At 41.8% G+C, this 21,966-nt stretch overlaps 1 protein-coding gene and 1 pseudogene across 34 annotated transcripts in view; both read right to left on the reverse strand.

Moving 5' to 3' along the window:
* The window catches only part of LOC109896073 (thioredoxin reductase 2, mitochondrial-like), a 33,631-nt pseudogene extending 30,247 nt beyond the window's left edge, over positions 1–3,384 (reverse strand).
* Positions 3,385–10,125: 6,741 nt separating this feature from the next.
* arvcfb (ARVCF delta catenin family member b) overlaps positions 10,126–21,966 on the reverse strand; it is a 364,251-nt gene continuing 352,410 nt past the window's right edge. For 8 of the 34 annotated variants that reach the window (XM_031829806.1, XM_031829804.1, XM_031829822.1 and 5 more), the window contains 7 exons: positions 20,838–21,030; positions 17,920–18,031; positions 17,588–17,738; positions 16,878–16,931; positions 16,216–16,310; positions 14,941–15,053; positions 10,126–13,468 (listed from right to left, as the gene is read on the reverse strand). In XM_031829806.1, the coding sequence (XP_031685666.1) occupies positions 14,952–15,053; positions 16,216–16,310; positions 16,878–16,931; positions 17,588–17,738; positions 17,920–18,031; positions 20,838–21,030 (707 nt within the window). In that variant the 3' untranslated portion in view covers positions 10,126–13,468; positions 14,941–14,951. The remainder of the gene's footprint in view (positions 13,469–14,940; positions 15,054–16,215; positions 16,311–16,877; positions 16,932–17,587; positions 17,739–17,919; positions 18,032–20,837; positions 21,031–21,966) is intronic. The other 26 variants (XM_031829813.1, XM_031829812.1, XM_031829825.1 and 23 more) reach the window with 8 other exon arrangements.

Here is a 21,966-nt window from a genome sequence, read left to right on the forward strand (position 1 = left end):
TCACAGCCTGTGATACACCACAGGGAGGGAGGCCTATGAGAGGCCGCAGTCCCAGAGTGTATCCCAAATGATACCCTATGTATTGAATAGGGAACAGGTAGGGTGCCATTTGAGACTCAGACCCAGACAGCCTCCCTCCTCCACCCAGAGAGAGCCATGTTTTGTCCACCACCATCCCATCAAAAGCTCCAGATCCACTGTGGTGTTATCAGCAGCTGGGAGGATCAATGAAGGAGACATATCTCCCCCTGTCTACTGGGCAAGGACACATACAGAGGGAGAAGGGGGGTACAGAGAGAGGGACAGAGAGAGAGAGAAGAGTTGGAGGTGAGGGAGTAGAAAGAGAGGATGGAGAGAGGTAAAGGTTAATACTTACATGTGTGGGGTACTTTGCCGCCCTCCAGCTGCAATCACAATGTCCTTGGCAGTCAGTGTCATCTGCCAGACAAGGGGGAGAGAAATTATAATGACTTCAATAGGAAAATACGAATACCACAGTGCTGAAATTATGTCCTTAAATAAAAATAATAATATGGTGAACATTTACATTTGTTGTCATTAACTTCCAGTTTGAAATACAGTACCAGTCAAAAGTTTGGACACACCTACTTATTCAAGGGTTTTTCTCTATTTGTATATTGTAGAATAATAGTGAAGACATCAAAACTATGAAATAACACATATGGAATCATGTAGTAACCCAAAAAAAGTGTTAAATAAATCAAAATATATTTGAGATTAGAGATTTTTCAAAGTAGCCACCCTTTGCCTTGACAGCTTTGCACACACTTCGCATTCTCTCAACCAGCTTCATGAGGTAGTCACCTGGAATTAATTTCAATTAACAGATGTGCCATGTTAAAAAGTTAAATAGTGGAATTTCTTTCCTTCTTAATGCTTTGAGCCAATCAGTTGTGTTGTGACAAGGTAGGGGTGGTATACAGAAGATAGCCCTATTTGGTAAAAGACAAAGTTTCTTCAAGAGCAGTCGCAAAAACCATTAAGTGCTATGATGAAACTGTCTCTCATGAGGACCACCACAGGAAAGGAAGACCAGGAGTTACCTCTGCTGCAGAGGATAAGTTCATTAGAGTTACCAGCCTCAGAAATTGCAGCCCAAATAAATGCTTCACAGAGTTCAAGTAACAGACACATCTCAACATCAACTGTTCAGAGGAGACTGTGAATCAGGCCTTCATGGTCAAATTGCTGCAAAGAAACCACTATTAAAGGACACCAATAAGAAGAATAGACTTGCTTTGGCCAACAAACGCGAGCAGTTGGACAGTTGGAAATCTGTCCTTTGATCTGATGAGTCCAAATGAGATTATTGGTTCCATGGCTACCACAGCATTCTGCAGTGATACACCTTCTGGTTTGAGCTGGTTGAGAGAATGCCAAGTGTGCAAATCTGTCATCAAGGTTACTACATGATTCCATGTGTTATTTCATAGCTTTGATGTCTTCACTATTATTCTACAATGTAGAAAATAGTACAAATAAAGAAAAACCCTTGAATGAGTAGGTGTGTCCAAACCTTTGACTAGTAGTGTGGTATTACCTCTTTTCCTGTCCTGGTTAACCCTTTGACTGTGTGCTCATCCACCAGACTTCCTTTAATGTTCAGATACTTCACATTCCTGTCAAAGAAAACAACATGGTGACACCATGCAAACACCACAGGAGAACTTGTGAGAGCTCTTGTGCAAACATTGGGTTTATCTGAAAAAGGATAAGTACTGCACAGCTACACTGTTAAAGCAGTTTTCTAGCAAAAACAATTACATATGAGAGTGAAGACAAAGTTTGGGAGGAAAGATGTGAAGCCATTTTCTATGAAACTGCATCTATTAAATATGAGATTCGGTTGCACAATGTGAACATCTGCTGTGAGTGTGGGCACAGAGGCAGAGCAACACCTGTTAGCCCTGCAGCCATTCAGTCAGAGGACAATCATGGACAATTCATCATAGCGCTGTAACCTCTGTGTACCAACAGGTCTACTAGGCCGGAAACTTAAGAGGCAGTTGTCATAACAAAATTACTGAAAACTGCAGGTATGCATGTGTAAAATCCCTGTTATACAACAGAATCTATGCCATACCGCATGTGTTTTCACAGGTAGCCCAATTCTGATCTTTTCCCCAATTATTTTGATGTACCAGTCGTAGGAGATGGGCCTGGGGATTTGCCAGCCATACTTCTGGGCGTCTTTCACAGCTGTGCCCAGCAAAGCAGCCTGGTGCATGAGCTTCTTGGGAATGCAACCCACAGTCACACACGTGCCACCAATGCCCCACTTAGTACCTGGAAGGGTAGCATGATATATTTTTAAACGTTTATATTAATGCAGATTGTTCACAACATAGTTTGTTTACTCCGAGACAAGCAAGGTGAAATGCTTCAAGTCAACAGTTCAAGTCAAGCTGTTTTTGGTGGAATGTACAGTCAGTATGAGTACATTTCTCTTACCTTTAACTGAAGGCTCCACATAATCTAACACAGCAATGTTCTGTCCTACCTGAGCCGATGAAAACAAAGGACAGAATGTTTTGGTCAATCTTCATGGTCAGTAAAGCTGCATTAACACATTAGATTAGACATTATCCTAGATAAAAACCTTTACACAGAGCCAGACCTCCTGGTAACAAACCATCTGGGGTGCATATGATTGTATACTATCCTCAAGAACAAACAGTGAAGTCCCTACTAGTTAATAACGTCGTCTTGTAATACTAATGATTTAATCATGGGATTGAGACACCACCTTCTTTGGAACAAGCCAGACCCACCTCCAATAACGAAGAGATCATAGTCAAATTTCCCTGTAACAAACCAAATGCCTTGACATTCGATCTCTATTGGTCAATGCTGACACCATAAACACATACGTTACTTAGAATGTACACGAGGTTACTTATCTAGAAACCAAGCTGACAAGTGCATAATGAAGGGCATTTGAAAAGAGCATGTTATTCTACCAAAGACACTCATTATTTGGAATATTTGACACTGACAGCTTGCCAAGTACCTCAACTATTCCGAGGTACTGGGCAAACTGACAGCTAGCTTGCAGGGCATTGGTTACCACTATAGAAAAAGAAAACGCTGTTTGAGAGATTAATTCGAAATCCATTTATCATAATCTGTCCGTTTGTCACTAGCTAGCAATATGGCAACAAACTCCATGTCTGTCAAGTTTCTCGTAAAAATAAAAAAAATGAATGCAGTTGGTTCGTTTCCACCGGCGTCTGCCTCTAGAGAATGCTGCCATGTTGTTATTACAAAAGGCCCTTCATAGGTGTCTGTAAGTCTGCCTGCCTCATTTTACATTGGAAGCACATTCACTGAAACTACGTCGTCAAAATATAAATGTCGTTGTAGTGTTGCAAAGAAAATATTGTATACAAATAAAAAAAACACTTAATATATGTGTTTTTTGTCCTCCTAGGCCAAACATAGTTCTCAAACTCCAGGCACCATTCTGACTTCTCCCTACGGTTTTCAGCCATCAGCTTTGCCTACCACTGGCCCATGTGAACCAGGTCCTTCCTGTTATGTTGTGCCTTTTCTTGTTTATTGTGTAAAATGTGATTTCCAAAAGGCTTAAAATATAAAGTTAGGTGTTCTTTAACATAAAACACAAAGATATGGATCTGAAAGGGAATTTTATGCATTTTGACCATTTTGTTTTTTTGTGGCTGTAGGCAGGTGCTATTATAGGTAGGTGCTCATATAAATATGAGCCATTAAATATTCAAAATGTTTATTCATGATTTTATAGTCCTACTTAAAATATCTGTCATCAATACTTTACAAATATATACTTTTTCTGTGTGTCTCTGATTCCACTTTCCACACTGTTAGTGTGTCGTAATACCACTTTTAAAAACAGTCCCTTCCCACAATGACATCATGTTCAGGAAGTGTCAATCATTATTTTGGCAGGAAAACAGTGCAAAGCTAAGTAACTATCAACACTTAATTTTATTTCTATTTTAATGTTTCATGATGTTAGTATATTTCAATCTTAAATGTCCACCCTGTTAGGCTACATTAGGGGAACATGTTTTATTTTTTTTATTTGACCTTTATTTAACTAGGCAAGTCAGTTAAGAACAAATTCTTATTTTCAATGACGGCCTAGGAACAGTGGGTTAACTGCCTGTTCAGGGGCAGAACGACAGATTTGTACCTTGTCAGCTCGGGGGGTTGAACTTGCAACCTTCCGGTGACTAGTCCAACGCTCTAACGCTCTAACCACTAGGCTACCGTGTTATCAAATGTAATAATAAAAAAATATGTTAGGCAGAAAAGTAAAAATTCACTTAAAGTGTTCACCATTATCCTAGCTGGATCTTGATCACTCACAGGATCTTGATGTCATGCTAGCTCAATCTAGATCACTATAGCTAATTTAGCCTCCAAATTTACACTCGGTTAGGTTCCACCCTGTTAGGCATATGCACATAACAGGGTGGATACCATATACATTTTATAAATAGATGCACGGTTGTTTCTAATTACAATACAATGACTAGGCCTATTTACATAAATGTGATATGTCATTGTATTGCAATGTATATACAATTATAATGAGCAATTGTAGTGCAATTAGCAACTACATATACAGTACCAGTCAAAGGTTTGAACACACCTACTCATTCAAGTTTTTTTTCTTTATTGTAGAATAATAGTGAAGACATCAAAACTATGAAATAACACATATAGAATCATGTAGTAACCAAAATAAAGTGTTAAACAAATCAATATATGTAATATAGTTTTTAGATTCTTCAAAGGAGCCCCCCTTTGCCTTGAAGACAGCTTTGCACACTTTTGGTATTCTCTCAACCAGCTTCACGAGGAATGCTTTTCCAACAGTCTTGAAGGAGTTCCCACATATGCTGAACACTTGTTGGCTGCTTTTCCTTCACTCTGCGGTCCAACTCATCCTAAACCATCTCAATTGGGTTGAGGTCTGATGATTGTGGAGGCCAGGTCATCTGATGCAGCACTCCATCACTCTCCTTATTGCTACAATAGCCCTTACACAGCCTGGAGGTGTGTTGGATCATTGTCCTGTTGAAAAACAAATGATAGCCCAAACCAGATGGGATGGTGTATCACTGCAGAATGCTGTGGTAGCCATGCTGGTTAAGTGTGCCTTGAATTCTAAATAAATCACTGACAGTGTCACCAGCTTAATGTTGCCTTGAATTCTAAATATACATCTCAGAGAGTGTAACCAGCAAAGCACCCCCACACCCCCTCCATGCTTCATGTGGGAACTACACATGCAGAGATAATTGTTTCACCTACTCTGCGTCTCATAAAGACACTGCGGTTGGAACCGAAAATCTCATATTTGGACTCATCAGACCAAAGGGCAGATTTACACCATTCTAATGTCCATTGCTCATGTTTCTTGACCCACGCAAGTCTATTCTTCTTATTGGTGCCCTTTAGTAGTGGTTTATTTGCAGCAATTCGTCCATGAAGGCCTGATTCTTTATTTGTGTCGGCGCCAACAGAGATGGCCGCCTCGCTTCGCATTCCTAGGAAACTATGCAGTATTTAGTTTTTTTAATGTATTATTTCTTCCACTGTTTCCCCAGGAAATCTTAAGTTTTATTACATACAGCCGGGAAGAACTATTGGATATAAGTTCAACGTCAACTCACCAACATTACAACCAGGAATACAACTTTCCTGAAGCGGATCCTCTGTTTGGTCCACCACCCAGGACAATGGATCGGATCCCAGCCGGCGACCCAAATCAACGGCACTGCAGAAGGGGCAGATGGAGCGGTCTTCTGGTCAGGCTCCGTAGATGGGTACATCGCCCACCGCTCCCGAGTATACTACTCACCAATGTCCAGTCTCTTGACAACAAGGTAGATGAAATCCGAACAAGGGTTGCCTTCCAGAAAGACATCAGAGATTGTAACGTTTTTTGTTTCACGGAAACATGGCTCATTCGGGATACATTATAAGAGTCAGTACAGCCACCTGATTTCTTCATGCATCGTGCCGACAGAAACAAACATCTCTCTGGTAAGAAGAAGGGCGGGGGTGTATGCCTTATGATTAACGAGTCGTGGTGTGATCATAACAACATACAGGAACTCAAGTCCTTTTGTTCACCAGACCTAGAATTCCTTACAATCAAATGCTAACCGCATTATCTACCAAGAGAATTGTCTTCGATCATAATCACAGTCGTATATATCCCCTCCAAGCAAACACATCGACGGCCCTGAAATAACTTCATTGGACTCTATGTAAACTAGAAACCACATATCCTGAGGCTGCATTTATTGTAGCATATCGAATGCGCGACCCAGGCTGGCAAAACCCTGGATCATTGTTATTCTAACTTCCGCAACGCATACAAAGCCCTCCCCCGCCCTCCTTTCTGAAAATCTGACCACGACTCCATTTTGTTGCTCCCACCCTATAGGCAGAAACTAAAACAGGAAACACCCGTGCTCAGGTCTGTTCAACGCTGGTCCGCCCAATCATATTCTACGCTTATAGATTGCTTCGATCACGTGGACTGGGATATGTTCCGCATAGCGTCGGACAACAACATTGATGAATACGCTGATTCGGTGAGCAAGTTTATTAGCAAGTGCATCGGTGATGTTGTACCCACAGTGACTATTAAAACCTTCCCCAAGCAGAAACCGTGGATTTATGGCAGCATTCGCGCAAAACAGAAAGCACCACAGCTTTAAATCAGGGCAAGGTCGACCGGAAACATGACCGAATAAGGCTCCTTGTTCTTGCTATAATATGGACTTGGTATTTTACCAAATAGGGCTATCTTCTGTATACCACCCCTACCTTGTCACAGCACAACTGATTTGCTCAGCCACATTAAGAAGGAAAGAAATTCCACAAATTAACTTTTCACATGGCACACCTGTTAATTGAAATGCGTTCCAGGTGACTACCTCATGAAGCTGGTTGAGAGAATGCCAAGAGTGTGCAAAGCTGTCATAAAGGTAAAGGGTGGCTACTTTGAAGAATCTCAAATATAAAATATATTTAGATTTGTTTAACACTATTTGTTGGTTACTACATGATTCCATATGTGTTATTTCATAGCTTAGATGTATTCACTATTCTACAATGTAGAAAATAGTAAAAATTAAGAAAAACCCTGGAATGAGTAGGTGTTAACAAACTTTTGACTGCTACTGTATAAGGATACATGAACCTGTAAAAAGTGCCTCCCCCCTTCTTCCCTCTCGCCTCTCCTCCACCTCAATCCCTTCCAAAACCCTTCCCACTCCACCCCTCTCACCTTTTCTCCGCTCCACTCCATGTACCTCCAAGTGGACTTTTTCATTTGTACAGACATTTTATTAAGTGCCTGTGGCTCTGGGATCAGGCATACTACCTGGTTGTTAGCGTACCTGGTCGCCACATGCTTTCAATGGTGCACACAGATCTTGGAGCCTCATCAACTTCTAGAGTTGCTTCTTTTAACTCAAAGCAGGGACAGTCCATGTCCCACGCATCTCTTTGGCAGAGACAGGTTATGTCTCTGTACTTGAAGTGACCTGGCAACACACTTATCACTCGATGCATCTTCATTGTGCCTTTTTACTGCAGTTAGATGGGTTACCTGAGAAGAGATCAGATAATATACTGAGATTAGAAAAACTTTGAAAACACTCCCCTAGTCACACAGCCACTAGACACGATCTCCTTCTCACAGTTTGAAAATTGACATGCAAAAAAGCAGTTCTCTGTGTGTGTGTGTGTGTACGTGCACACACCTACCTCAAGCATTTCCTGCACGCTTGTGGTGATTCAAGACACTTCAGCTTGTTGAACAGTGCCTCAGCATCTGGAATGTCTTCTTCTAGGCTCACCAGGCTGTCGGCTGATCTCTTCAGGATCCCGCCAACACCATCTGGAGCCCTTTTGCCATGGCAGGCCTCGAATATACTCCAGCTTATGTCGTGGAAGCCTCGCTTGAATGGTTCAATCGAAAAGAGGAAGAAGTTTCCCTTCTGTTTATACTGACTTGCTGGCCCGTTGCTGAAGAAGTGCAGCCGTTTAACTTCTGGGTCCCTCTCCTTAACCATCGCCAAAACTGGATCAAGGTGTGCCCAGGTTGCTGGCGGGTCATGCCTTCTTGATGGGAAGGTGGAGCAGAAGGCAACGGGTGAAGGCTGTGCTCCTGCAAAAAATACTCAAGGGTGGAGGGTCGCCTGCTGATGCGAATCTCCGAAATTAAACGACTGGACTTCCATGGAGTATTTGCAGGAGTAATTCTCGCTGAAGTACACATGGATCAAACACTCATTGTGCTTGAGACTCTTCCCTCAGCTCCCTGTACGCTGCATACTGCCATCTGATGTTGAAAAGGTGGTGCCTGAACCTGAAGAGCCTGTCCTGGAACTGACTGACAAGTTCGTCATCAGTCGTTTGTCACCTCCTTTCTTTACTGGTCCTCTGTTCATCTTTGGAGCTCTCAACTGACCAATCTCTTTGATGGGGGTTTCTCTGCAACATCCCTCTCTCTCTCTCACCACCTCTCTCTCTTCCCCCCACACCCAGGCTCTGTTATCGCATGTAATAAATTCCTAGAGGAGTCTCTCTCATCATGGCCAGAGTGTAGAGAGAGAAGGTTTCACAGGAGAACAAATGAACTCTTCTCCATCATAGAACTTGAGAACTGAACAATGTCCATGTTTTGGAGAATGTGCACACGATCGGGGGAGAATCCAGCTTCGACCGGCCCATTTAGTTTAATGTTTGTGAAATTCATGAGAGACAATACAGCCACATTACCATAACTCTGTTTATACAAGAGTCTCAGTTGTGAGGCTTGCATCTAATTGTTGAATAAAATGAATGAGCAAAGATTAAACTATTTGTGAAATTATGTAATGTGATTTTAAACTGTTTAATGAAGGAAACTCAAATTCCCTTTGGAGATTGACTAAGCCATAGGCCCGCCCCATGAGCACAGACATTGATCTGGCATCATGGGACAGCCCTTTCCTACGGTTCTGGATATAACCCCCCACCTTGGGAATTTCCCAGCAGACCAGTACCTCAATCACAGAGGGACCTAAGGTTTGAGTAGAGACCATAAACCTGAGTATAAGTTAAGGTTGTAATGGTTGTTGAAACTCTAAGACTATCGATACCGACAGAATAAGAGCAAATATTTTATACTAATTACCAGTCTGCAGCTAGGAATTCTATACCATTGAATGCGAAGGCCGACAACTGCCGAAACATCTATCTATAACAACATTTCTGAATGGGACTCTGAAGTATCTATTCTAACCACGATAGACGGGCGGATGAACTTCCAACAGAAAGGACGATTCCAACAGAGATCACGATGACACACTGAGCGTAAATATATATATTTATTGCAATTATTCCAGAATGAGTGAGCGTTCATGTGCAAAGGTGTAGCATTTCAACGGTTATAATTATCAATTGTGCAGTGTATTTTGTCTTTCGCGCTCTTCTCAGTCCCTTTGTCTACCAAGCCGCCATACCGGTTAAACTCACTAGGGCACATCCCTTATCATTTCCTTGTAACCATATCTACTTTGTTTGTTTGTTTGAGCAATTTTGTGATTATTTAGTTAGTTAATAAATAAATGATTCAGACAATTGATGTATGGATGATTCATAGTGAAGACTGGGTTCGTGCAGATAACCAACCATTTACGACGTTTGGAATGGGACTAACGTGAGGTAAAGAATAATTCATTAATTAGAAGACTAATGGATCAGATGTTTAAAAATTTGAAAGTTATATTAGGAAAATTATAACTTTGTAATCTGAATATTTTCCTTGGTGCCCCACCTTCCTAGTTAATTACATTTACGTGATTAGTTTAATCACATAATAATAATTACTGAATTGATTTGATAAAATAACAGTCTTCAGTTTAATGATGCCAAAGACACGACAGTAGCATGAGTCTCTTTTAACCATATGACAATGTGACATTAGTGACAACTTCTACAATATATTATTTATTGGGAATGGATTTTGGCTTGAGGTAAACATTCATGAAGCTGTATAGATCCTTGGTCTTCTTGGAATGGAATATCAACACAAAATTCACAGGCAACATGTTCTTTCCAGGCATGGTTTATTGAAAACACACCAAATTGATACTCTACAAATCAGTATTTTTTATGTTATTTGAACAAGCGTAACACTTGCCTCTGGGTATTAGTAAAATCAACATAATACATTCTGTCACTGTGGCATCGCTCTGATAGCTACGAAAGCATTAATGTACTCTTCTATGAACTCAAACCATGTTTTATGTCTCTATCTTTTAAAAGTTTATAATATAATGTAATACAAAGCAAAAACCCACCAACAGTCTAGTCTACACTGAGGACAGAGTGGGTGAATGTGTGAGTGTGTAAAATGAAGGGGAAGGGGAGAGATATACTGTAGGGAGGGAGGCTGACAGAAGAGAAAAGGAGAGGTATAAGGGGAGAGATGTACTGTATGGAGGCTGACAGAAGAGAAAAGGAGAGGTATAAGGGGAGAGATATACTGTAGGGAGGGAGGCTGACAGAGGAGAAAAGGAGAGGTATAAGGGGAGAGATATACTGTAGGGAGGGAGGCTGACAGAGGAGAAAAGGAGAGGTATAAGGGGAGAGATATACTGTAGGGAGGGAGGCTGACAGATGAGAAAAGGAGAGGTATAAGGGGATGAGGAGGAAGAAGGAACGGCGGAGGGATAAAGAGTTATATAAAACACAATGATATCTTTATGTACCATGGAAAATGTTAAGGCACATGATAGTTACAAACACATTTGCTACTGAGCAGTACAGTTACTTTATTTTGAAGAGTTTGAATCAGTGATATCTACACAGGTAGGTCTTGCTCATTTGATTCAATTTCTGCCCCATTTTCTTGCATTTCTTTCACAGCACAGTTAGCACAGTCCACAAACAAGCCCATGGACTCATTTGTATAGAAATACAACACCAGGTCCTCTGGTTGGGTACTACAAAATGCAGTCAGGAATAGACAGTCAAAGATGAACAATCCAATGAAAAGCACACAGTTTTGAGGACGTATGTGGACATGGAGGACGTTAACGTGGGGCTATTATTACAATGCTTTTCTCTGAAATCAAATGTTTATTAATACATGTACTTTACATTTTTATTATATCACATAAGTCTTTGTAAACACTGTGTAAAATATGCAAGTTTATAAAGTCACATCACAAAGAAATTCGGCATTCAACGCAGGCACATGCCATTTGCCTATAGCTGACGCATGAGTTAAGCTGTCCAATAGTGGAGGGTCCCCTCACCAGTCCCAGAATAGGTTCATAGTGGAGAGTCCACTTGGAGATGGAGATAAAACAATCACAAAACCACTACTAAACCTTTAACCACATGTGTAGTTCAGCCTTTATTCTCGTCTCTTTTTAAAAGACAATGACGTAATCATCTGCACTACTACATTTCAACTGCCCCTAGAAGAGGGCACAAAAAATATAATAATCAAACAGATGTTGTATACTTCATACGTGATGCAAATTCTGCCTTGAACCACAGGAAAACTGCTCTCCTCTCCGGATATAAATGACTAATATCCAATTACACCACAAAAACTGGCACTTAAAAATAATATAATATAAACATTTGTACATTTTTTCATGCTTGTTTCAAATAGTTCTTTAAAGATGCATTAGTGAAATCAAAGCATGTTTTCAGGTTCTCAGCGACTTCATATAAATTGCAGTGTGAAATGTGAAGGGAATTGTAACACTTCTGTCTAACATCTTCTGTCTATCCCTGCTGCTGTATCCACCCATCCATCCCTCTTTTCTCTCAGTCTTATCTCTTGAGGGATCCCTGCTGAACCATCCCCTCCCTCCCTCTATTCATCTCCTTGAAAGATTTGGAGACCAGGTCATCAGTTCAACTCGCCTTTAAAAAGAAAGCTGAATAACAGCTCTTCATGTTTTGTTTTGTTTTCTCGACAGTACAAAATATAAACATGTGATCAGCATGACTACAGATTTGACACTTAAATGATGTGGTTATTTCTGTTTACAAACATGATATTTTATCCAATGAATGTGCTTCCCAAACAACCTATTATGAGTACACAACTAAGAGTTGTCTATTGTTTTCTCTGTTCTCTTTTTGTTTTTCTTTGACCCTAATATACATTTATAAAACCAACAAAAAATATAAAATGCTTTTAGATTCTACCCTTTGACACCAGGAGCATGTACTTTCCATTCCTTCATTAATTAACACAATCCATTTATAAACAAAATGTCTTATATCCTCTTCAACTTTAATACATATCAATGACAAACTGCAACCAACCAAGCAATTCATATATCGTCGGCAAACACATACCTCTAGTCTGTGTCGATACTGAAAATATATTTTCATTTTGTTTCGCTCAACAGCTATAAGTAACCCAACCAAATGCACGTCATTTCACTTCCTTAAGTCCAATCAACACTTGCAGGTATACAGTTCCTTTAAGTGCTCTTCGAGCATCAAGTCCTTCAAACCAACCCAACCTTCATCTACCACACCAGTCCACACTTCTTCAATCCGGGAAACCCAAACAAAAACAAAGACCAGCAAAAAAACAAAAATAAAAAATGATATTACAAACAAAAACAATTTACTGTGCCTCGACGAAAGACAAACCAACAAAAACAAAACCTAAACAAAAGGCTAAATTGTAACATAGAAAAAAATACTATTAGAAGCAAACTGTCTCCTTTCCTTTCCAACACACTTCCTTTCCTCCCAACAAACATCACCTTCTCATCACCTTCTCTCCCCCACCACCAGTCCTCCATACATTGCCATAGAGATAGAGCTCTAGAATACTTGTATCTCTATGACAATGACTACTTCCCCTCTTCCATCCTGACACCATGCAGTGCTGCTCCAGTCAGAGTCCTTGCTGTTAGGGTACCCTATACCTACATCCTGACACCATGCAGTGCTGCTCCAGTCAGTCCTTGCTGTTAGGGTACCCTATACCTACATCCTGACACCATGCAGTGCTGCTCCAGTCAGTCCTTGTTGTTAGGGTACCCTATACCTACATCCTGACACCATGCAGTGCTGCTCCAGTCAGTCCTTGTTGTTAGGGTACCCTATACCTACATCCTGACACCATGCAGTGCTGCTCCAGTCAGTCCTTGTTGTTAGGGTACCCTATACCTGTCCATCCAGTGGGGAATGTAGATATGACAAGTAGTCGTTTTTAGATTTTCTTTTCTTTCTTTTTTTATACATAATTTCATTTGCTGATTCAAAAGCATGAAACATTGGTTGTTGGATGATTGTTTCTTTTACAAAGTCTATCTGCTGACGAGTCAACATCAAAATGAGTTCCATGTGTTATGGCAGTGATGACATGGGAGATCCTCTAGTTTAGATGTTACGCTGTCGTTATTTAAGCCTAGAACACAGGAGAACAGGGAGGGAGGGGGGACACAGGTGGTTATGTCAAGAGCTGAAAACCTATAAGAGAGCAGGCTTGTGTACCAAAAGGCCCCCTATTCCCTATATAGTGTGCTTATTTTTACTGGAGCCAAATGGGCACTGGTCAATAATAGTGCACTTCAAAGTGAATAGAGTGCCTTTGGACGCAGGCATGGTGTTTAAAGCAGTTGAATAATCAAGCTTTTAAAGTAAGTCAGAGGGCACAATGACCAAATGGTATTGCATAATCAAAATCACAATACAAAAATCACTATATTCATACATGCTTGACAGATGTCAAATCCAATGTAACAGACAGCGAGAGGGATGTTTTGATGATAGGTTTGAATGGCAGCTACTGCATAAAGCCAGCTTGATTAACACACAAATGAAGCAGGCCTTTCATATGATTACTCTATCTTACCTGATTGACTCAATGTCCATTACTCTGTTCATTCTAAGCATGTCTCTGTTATAATAGATCTGTTATTTTGTTAGCTTTGACTTGACTAGATCTTAATGTGGTGATCACAACCTGTTTTCACAGTTATTATATAAACTCAATGGTTTTCAGCACTTAATCCTGTACGGATGATCATTGTCATATTTCAGTTTGCGTTTCAGAGCACCACATGAGGAGTCAATCAAAGCAGTATGGTTGATCCCTTACCTAGGACAATAAGAGTTATGGGGAAGCAATGAGAGAATAAAGAGACGTATAGCAAGGAAGAAAGATAGCCCTTCACCTCCATAGAGCTGTTGATGATCAGCCACCTACCACAGCTTCTCACCCAGAGCAGATACACTCAGTTATTAGTGACGGAACAGGAGCAAAGAGATGAGCTAGTGATGAGAAGATCCCCAATGGTGAGCTCTCGTGATGCTAACCCAGAGCAGCTAGCCTATCCTAGCCTACCACAGACTGTAGACATAACCGAGAAGGAGGAGCTGATGTGTGTGTTCATCCAGGCATCCATTATTTATCTGGAGGAGCTCTTTGTCCCAGGGAATGGTGTGTTGATTACTGCTGATAGGGAGATGATACACCATGTTCTTCCCACAGCTTTTCATTACAGCTACACTGGGAGGAATTGTGTTTGTGTGTGTGTGTGTATTCCATCTAAAGTCTAGATTTAATCCCTTTCATAATTTAGAACAAACATAATTTCATCTGGAATAGTCAAGGAAGTCTGTCTGTTTTTGCAACAGATGGGTTTGAATCAGGCAGGTGCTCCACAACTGTGAAAATTATGACATTTCATCCAGCTTTTCTCAAGTTTGGTGTCATAAGCCAACTACTCTGGGTCAAGCAGGTCCAAGCACAGATAAAAAACAAACAGAAGTGGTGTGTGTGAGGGTTAAAACAGAAACGGTTTGGTGGTGGTGGAGCTAACAAAGAAAGGAGACTAACAATCCAGAAAGTGGAAAACTAACATTTGTAAGACCTACCATGCATGCATTTAGACCCAGGAGTCAACAGGCTGAGGTTTAACGTCACAAGCATCCACCAGTTTGACTGCAGGCCTGTTACTCCTGACATAGTGTTTCCTATTTGTGTCATTCTGCAGCAACGGGACAAGGGGTTAACAGAAAAACAAAGAGGTCCATAAATATCATCCATAGAGAGGAGTGGAAAGCCAGGGTTAGTTCCTTAGCATAAAGGAAGATGTTTTTTGAGTCCGAAAAAGTGATTAAAAACAACAAACCAACCGACACATGCACACAAACAAAAACAGAGTGGGAGAGAGCAGTTCAAACAGCAGAGTTGCATTTTGGTTTCATGCTTCTGGAAGTCTAGAAAGTTGGGTTGAGCAGTTGTTGCTGTGCTGAAGTAAATTCAAAACATGAGAGGGATGGGGGCTATAAACATGAGAGGAGATATCTGCCATCTCCAGTCCTGTCTGATGACTAATTTGCTTCTGGAGGTTTTGCAGCATACTGTATCTTGACAAGCATTTGTGTCTTCAAGCTGCAACGTGTCTGCATAGCTGCCATTCTACACATGGTAAGCAGAGAAGGTCAGCAAAACACCTATTTTCCCATTCTACCTCTTGATACTATCATGATGTCTGATTCTGAACTCATGGTAACTCTTCATTAACCAAGAGGACTTCTAACTGTGTTCGTATGCTTGACCTATCAAACCACCTTCAGTCCTTAAGCCACACTGACCGATCAGAGCGTGAGAATATAATCCTGTGATGGAAAACACAGGACTGGACTGAAAGTCACCCTGGTTCAACAGTGAATAACTCATCCTCAATCTCTCTCTCTCCCTCTCATTTACTCGGAGTTTTCTCTAGCGATGGATACTGAGCCACTTACGATGCAGGCTTGTGTGTGTGAGTGAGTGTGTGTGAACCAGGCCTTGGTTCTCGATCTATGAGGAGAAGTGGAGATGGAGGGGCAGGACTCTTTTAATCAGTCCCAGATGAATTACTTTCACAATCACAAAGCTTACACTAAATTATCTGCTGCTTAGCTGTCAGTAAATTGGACTGCCAGCTGCTGCAGGAAATGAAAATCCAGATTCCTCTTCAGGAAATCAAAAGGGCATGGCATTGACAAATGGGCAAGGGCACTGGAAGAGATGGATTCAGGCTACCTTAACAGAAACGGAGTATCATGACTTGTGTGTTTTAATAGCCTGATCCCTTAGTCACCTATAGCATAGCTGTAACTGTGCGGTGTGAGCTGTTACGGGTCGGTCTAGACCAGACATACCTTTAATGGCTCGCGTTCTGACAGGTCCACTGACCCGTCTCCACTACTCTTGTACTTGCAGTCTTTGTCTCTCTGGTCGATGGTGGAGTAGCCATCTAATGAGGAGAGAGAGGATCACAGAAATATAGCACTGTTAAATACATGGATGGAAACTACAGATGTATAAGCTGCATGCAGCCTTCCAGGAGTGGAGCTGTGCATATCTGATGTGGAGGAAGAACTCGTTAGTAAGAGACGAAACAAGACAATTGTGTTTACATTTTCATTGAAAAGAGGAGCACTGAGGAGAACATTAAAGTTTGCCAGGTTTTCAACACAGTCATTAGAGAATTGCCCACACCTCCTGTTGCTCCTGTGTCTGTACTACTGAATTAATGACCATCCTTATACCAACATCTTGTTAAGAGAGGGGTCTTGCATACAGCATCATAAGTAAAACACTACTGCACTACATTGTCCACTGTTAGAGCATAACAACAATATATTTGTTCATTCCCAATATTGCCAAAGTTTGTCCTACAAACTTTTTTTTGAAATGTCCATGTTGGCAATGGTGTTGTTAGGGTTCTAGAACTGTGAGTAGTTCCTACAGACAAGAACATTCCATCTGAGACTACTATTGTTCCTCGTTGGCGATTGAGGTCATGCAAACTCGGTCTTACCTGGACCAAGCTCGTCCATAGGTATCATATCACCACTTCCATTTTTCTTGGTGCCTGAAAAGCATTTATATGCCATTTTTTCATCATGAGCACCACACACACAATTTGTTTTAATCACGAGCCAATGCTGCTTTCAGGCCAATGGTTCTTGGTCACTGTCTGCTGGTACACTTTAGCAGTAATGCAGGCAGGCTGAAAATGGGTGTGAATGACAACTACACTTTATGTGTATGCATGGTTGCAAAAAAAGTCACATGACCAGAAACAAGATGACCAGAGAAGTACTGTCATGCTCTCGACTCCTCTGTCAATGAGATGTTTCGTGTTTTAGGCTGCTTCCGTACCTCCCTCTATGCATATATCCTAATATACATGCTTGGATTTGCATTCAAGAACACACTATTGGATTAGATACATCTACCCATGATGCATCATTCTCCCAACCACACCATCACAAAAAGAACCGACTTACACATAAAGATCACCAAACATTGCAGCACAACAATGAGGGCGAAAGGTTTCAAGCACAGCCCTCCAACAGTAGGTAAATGGATATGAGTGAGACAGACAGAGCAAAGCGCAGAGAGACAGAACCATCCCCCTAAACACTTGTTCTAATCATGGCTTCTGATACAAACAGACACACTGTAACAGCAGCACAGTTTGCTCCATAGATATAGAGCAGTTATTAATATCTATGGTTTCCTCACTCAGTTCACCACAGTAGGCCAGGCCCGGAGGATCCCCAGTCTCGCCTGCCATCACAGACTGACCTTGGTTCTTCTCCATCAGGGGAAGAGTGGTGTCGTCATAGCCTGGCTTGCCATTCTTGGCTGCTTTAGGGGCGCCGGTCGCTGTAGGCTGAGGGGGGAGAGTAGAGACTGTACTAATTGTGTGTGTGTGTGTGTGTGTGTGTGTGTGTGTGTGCGTGTGTGTGCGTGTGTGTGTGTGTGTGTGTGTGTGTGTGTGTGTGTGTGTGTGTGTGTGTGTGTGTGTGTGTGTGTGTGTGCGTGCGTGTGTGTTCTACTACACAGCCTATTACCTGGAAGTGGCTCTTGTTCCATCCTTCCTTGGTCAGGGCGTTCCTCAGGTCCTTGTAGCTCCACACCGTCTGCAGCACGTGGGAGGCGGCCTTGTCCTCACGTGGTGATTGGCTGAGGAAGGTAGACAGGAAGAGAATCAGGGTCGGTATTCACAAAGCATCTCAGATTAGGAGTGCTGATCTAGGATCAGGTCCCCATGTCCATTCATTATAATTGAAAAGGCAAAACTGATCATAGATCAGCACTCCTACTTTGAGACTCTTTGTGAATACACGCCCAGAACATTGGGCCCAACCGCTGCCAGCAGCTAGTGGAGGCTGGAGCCAAATGCAATCAATCTCACATTCAAAGCCATCTATTCCCACTGGTTGCCCCAGATGCTTGCTTTTAATTCATACTCCAATGGCCGCACACATTTATTTTCATTCAATTCATTAGCTACTCCTTAGCCCTTCTGTTAATTACATGGGAGGGTTCTCCATTACTTCAAAGTAATTCTCACGGGTGGAGAGAAAACACATTTATTTGGTATTAAATAAAGTATGGGTATCAAATCCCCACTGGAAACTAATCTTAAATGATCAATAGGTTGTAGAAGGAGACAGCTATCCAAACAACTTCTCTCTGGCTGTCATTGCTCGCTGACTTGATCAAGTAGATCAGATAATTCAATGGGATATGAGGAAAGTGAGATATAGTAGAAACTGGGAAATCATTAAAACAGCTCCTGAATTCCTATTCATAGTACTTACTATTCAGGTGAAGTGCACTATAGTTTGTTTCCTGGAAACCAGACACTGCACGCTAAGGGCTTATCTATTCAATCTAAGTAGTGTTCTACAGATCGAAATACTGTGACAAGGAATCCAGCTTATATTACCTTCTATTATTAATTCCCAAGCCAGAGAGGACATGAAAAGACAGGGTCGTTACATTTTATAAGGCCAGAAGCAGACACTCCTGGTCCTTGAGAGACTGCAGAATATACACTGCTCAAAAAAAGAAAGGGAACACTTAAACAACACAATGTAACTCCAAGTCAATCACACTTCTGTGAAATCAAACTGTCCACTTAGGAAGCAACACTGATTGACAATAAATTTCACATGCTGTTGTGCAAATGGAATAGACAACAGGTGGAAATTATAGGCAATTAGCAAGACACCCCCAATAAAGTAGTGGTTCTGCAGGTGGTGACCACAGACCACTTCTCAGTTCCTATGCTTCCTGGCTGATGTTTTGGTCACTTTTGAATGCTGGCGGTGCTTTCACTCTAGTGGTAGCATGAGACGGAGTCTACAACCCACACAAGTGGCTCAGGTAGTGCAGCTCATCCAGGATAGCACATCAATGCGAGCTGTGGCAAGAATGTTTGCTGTGTCTGTCAGCGTAGTGTCCAGAGCATGGAGGCGCTACCAGGAGACAGGCCAGTACATCAGGAGACGTGGAGGAGGCCGTAGGAGGGCAACAACCCAGCAGCAGGACCGCTACCTCCACCTTTGTGCAAGGAGGAGCAGGAGGAGCACTGCCAGAGCCCTGCTAAATGACCTCCAGCAGGCAACAAATGTGCATGTGTCAGAAACAGACTCCATGAGGGTGGTATGAGGGCCCGACGTCCACAGGTGGGGGTTGTGCTTACAGCCCCACACCGTGCAGGACGTTTGGCATTTGCCAGAGAACACCAAGATTGGCAAATTCGCCACTGGCGCCCTATGCTCTTCACAGATGAAAGCAGGTTCACACTGAGCACATGTGACAGACGTGACAGAGTCTGGAGACGCCGTGGAGAATGTTCTGCTGCCTGCAACATCCTCCAGCATGACCGGTTTGGCGGTGGGTCAGTCATGGTGTGGGGTGGAATTTCTTTGGGGGGCCGCACAGCCCTCCATGTGCTCGCCAGAGGTAGCCTGACTGCCATTAGGTACCGAGATGAGATCCTCAGACCCCTTGTGAGACCATATGCTGATGCGGTTGGCCCTGGGTTCCTCCTAATGCAAGACAATGCTAGATCTCATGTGGCTGGAGTGTGTCAGCAGTTCCTGCAAGAGGAAGGCATTGATGCTATGGACTGGTCCGCCCGTTCCCCAGACCTGAATCCAATTGAGCACATCTGGGACATCATGTCTCGCTCCATCCACCAACGTCACGTTGTACCACAGACTGTCCAGGAGTTGACGGATGCTTTAGTCCAGGTCTGGGAGGAGATCCCTCAGGAGACCATCCGCCACCTCATACAGGCGTGTGGAGGCCACACACACTACTGAGCCTCATTTTGACTTGTTTTAAGGACATTACATCAAAGTTGGATCAGCCTGTAGTGTGGTTTTCCACTTTCATTTTGAGTGTGACTCCAAATCCAGAGCTCCATGGGTTGATAAATTTGATTTCCATTGATCATTTTTGTGTGATTTTGTTGTCAGCACATTCAACTATGTAAAGAAAAAAGTATTTAATAAGAATATTTCATTCATTCAGATCTAGGATGTGTTATTTTAGTGTTCCCTTTATTTTTTTGAGCAGTGTATATCATGAATATAAAACTGTCACTGTGTTATTAATTGAACTCAATAAAAATGGGTAGGTGATTAGAGACAATAAGAGACCTGCTCTCATGGGGAGGGAGACCATGTACATGTAGGCCTACATACTGTATGTATGTGCATACTACACATGTATATAGTATAGTTACTATGGAACTGAACTACTGTTGATTGAGTCATTGATTAGATAGAATTTAATGATTGATTGATCAAAGAAAGACAAACAAATCTATTCGAAACACTAGAACCTGTGAGCGGCCAGACGTTAGCATTGTGCTGTGCTACACTATGCTGAACTAATATGCTGCCTTGTACTGTACAGTGCTGTACTGTTGCTATACTGCACTGTAGCCAGCTGTGCTAGCCAATGGTCATACCTTGTCTTGTTGATGGCCACCAGTTTCTCAATGGCCTGGGCCTGGATGAGGGAGCGTGCGTTCTCAGAGCTGTCCGTCACGATCTCGTGGATGGTGTTGAGGATGGCCACCACCGTGTCTTCCTCCAGGTTCTTGGCTGGCCGCTGCTGACCACTGGGCAGGTTACTCACCAGGTCCCTCATGGCATAGCTCCCTACAGGGCAGAGATCAAAGAGCAGTGTCACCGTCAAATGGTAATAGAGGTAAAAGGTATGTAAACATTCAGGAAAGGGGATTTTGGGGGGGTTTTATTATATCTTGTTGCGCTACATAGTGTTTTAATTCATAATAGCATTGTACAAAATGTTTGATATCAACTAATTAAAACTTTGGCAAATCTGCAATCATTCAGCAAAAGACATACACAGGTCAACAATCATATTGTTATCTTCAGTAGCTAGGTTTCAATCCAATTGGCAACAGATTTTCATGCGAATATTCAAAAATCTGCATAAAGAAAATATGCACATTTTCCCACCAGTGGTGTGGTTCTTGCGGAAAAAAATTGAATTCCTGTGGATAAAAGTCAGTGGTGATGACATAGTGCACACAAAATGTATTTTTTCGCTTAAGTTTTCATGTACCGAATAAAAATGCGTTTCCATCGCTATCTACTGATAGTTTTGTCACAGAAACTGTTGCGTTAAATAGCAAATGTGCCTACTCTGATCTTGGCATGTGCGCCCTAGCCAACAGCTCGCAGATACAGTGTGCATAGGCTGCTAGTCTACATGATGAGATTATTATGGATAAGAGCGAGAATATGGTTATTTGTTAAACGGCAGTCAAGCATCATGTCACCAGCATTATCGATATTTATTGGAAAGCAGGATCAAGCTCGTGCACTTTCACAACCCTGTAAAGTTCATCATCATTTATTTAATCTGTCACCTAATAAACTGCATGCTTTCTGATCACACATCATATCGCTGCGTGACTCCAAATGTACTTTGGTTATTATATCAATATTTGTAAATAAAGGCATTTCCACCGCCATTTCAAGAATCATTTATTTTACCAACACAAAAAGATCCTACCATGTCGAACATACAAATTGTACAGAAACTTCCTGTGTCCATCACAGAAGTCG

Source organism: Oncorhynchus kisutch, linkage group LG8 (genome assembly GCF_002021735.2).
Source record: "Oncorhynchus kisutch isolate 150728-3 linkage group LG8, Okis_V2, whole genome shotgun sequence".
Taxonomy (NCBI): Eukaryota; Metazoa; Chordata; class Actinopteri; order Salmoniformes; family Salmonidae; genus Oncorhynchus; species Oncorhynchus kisutch.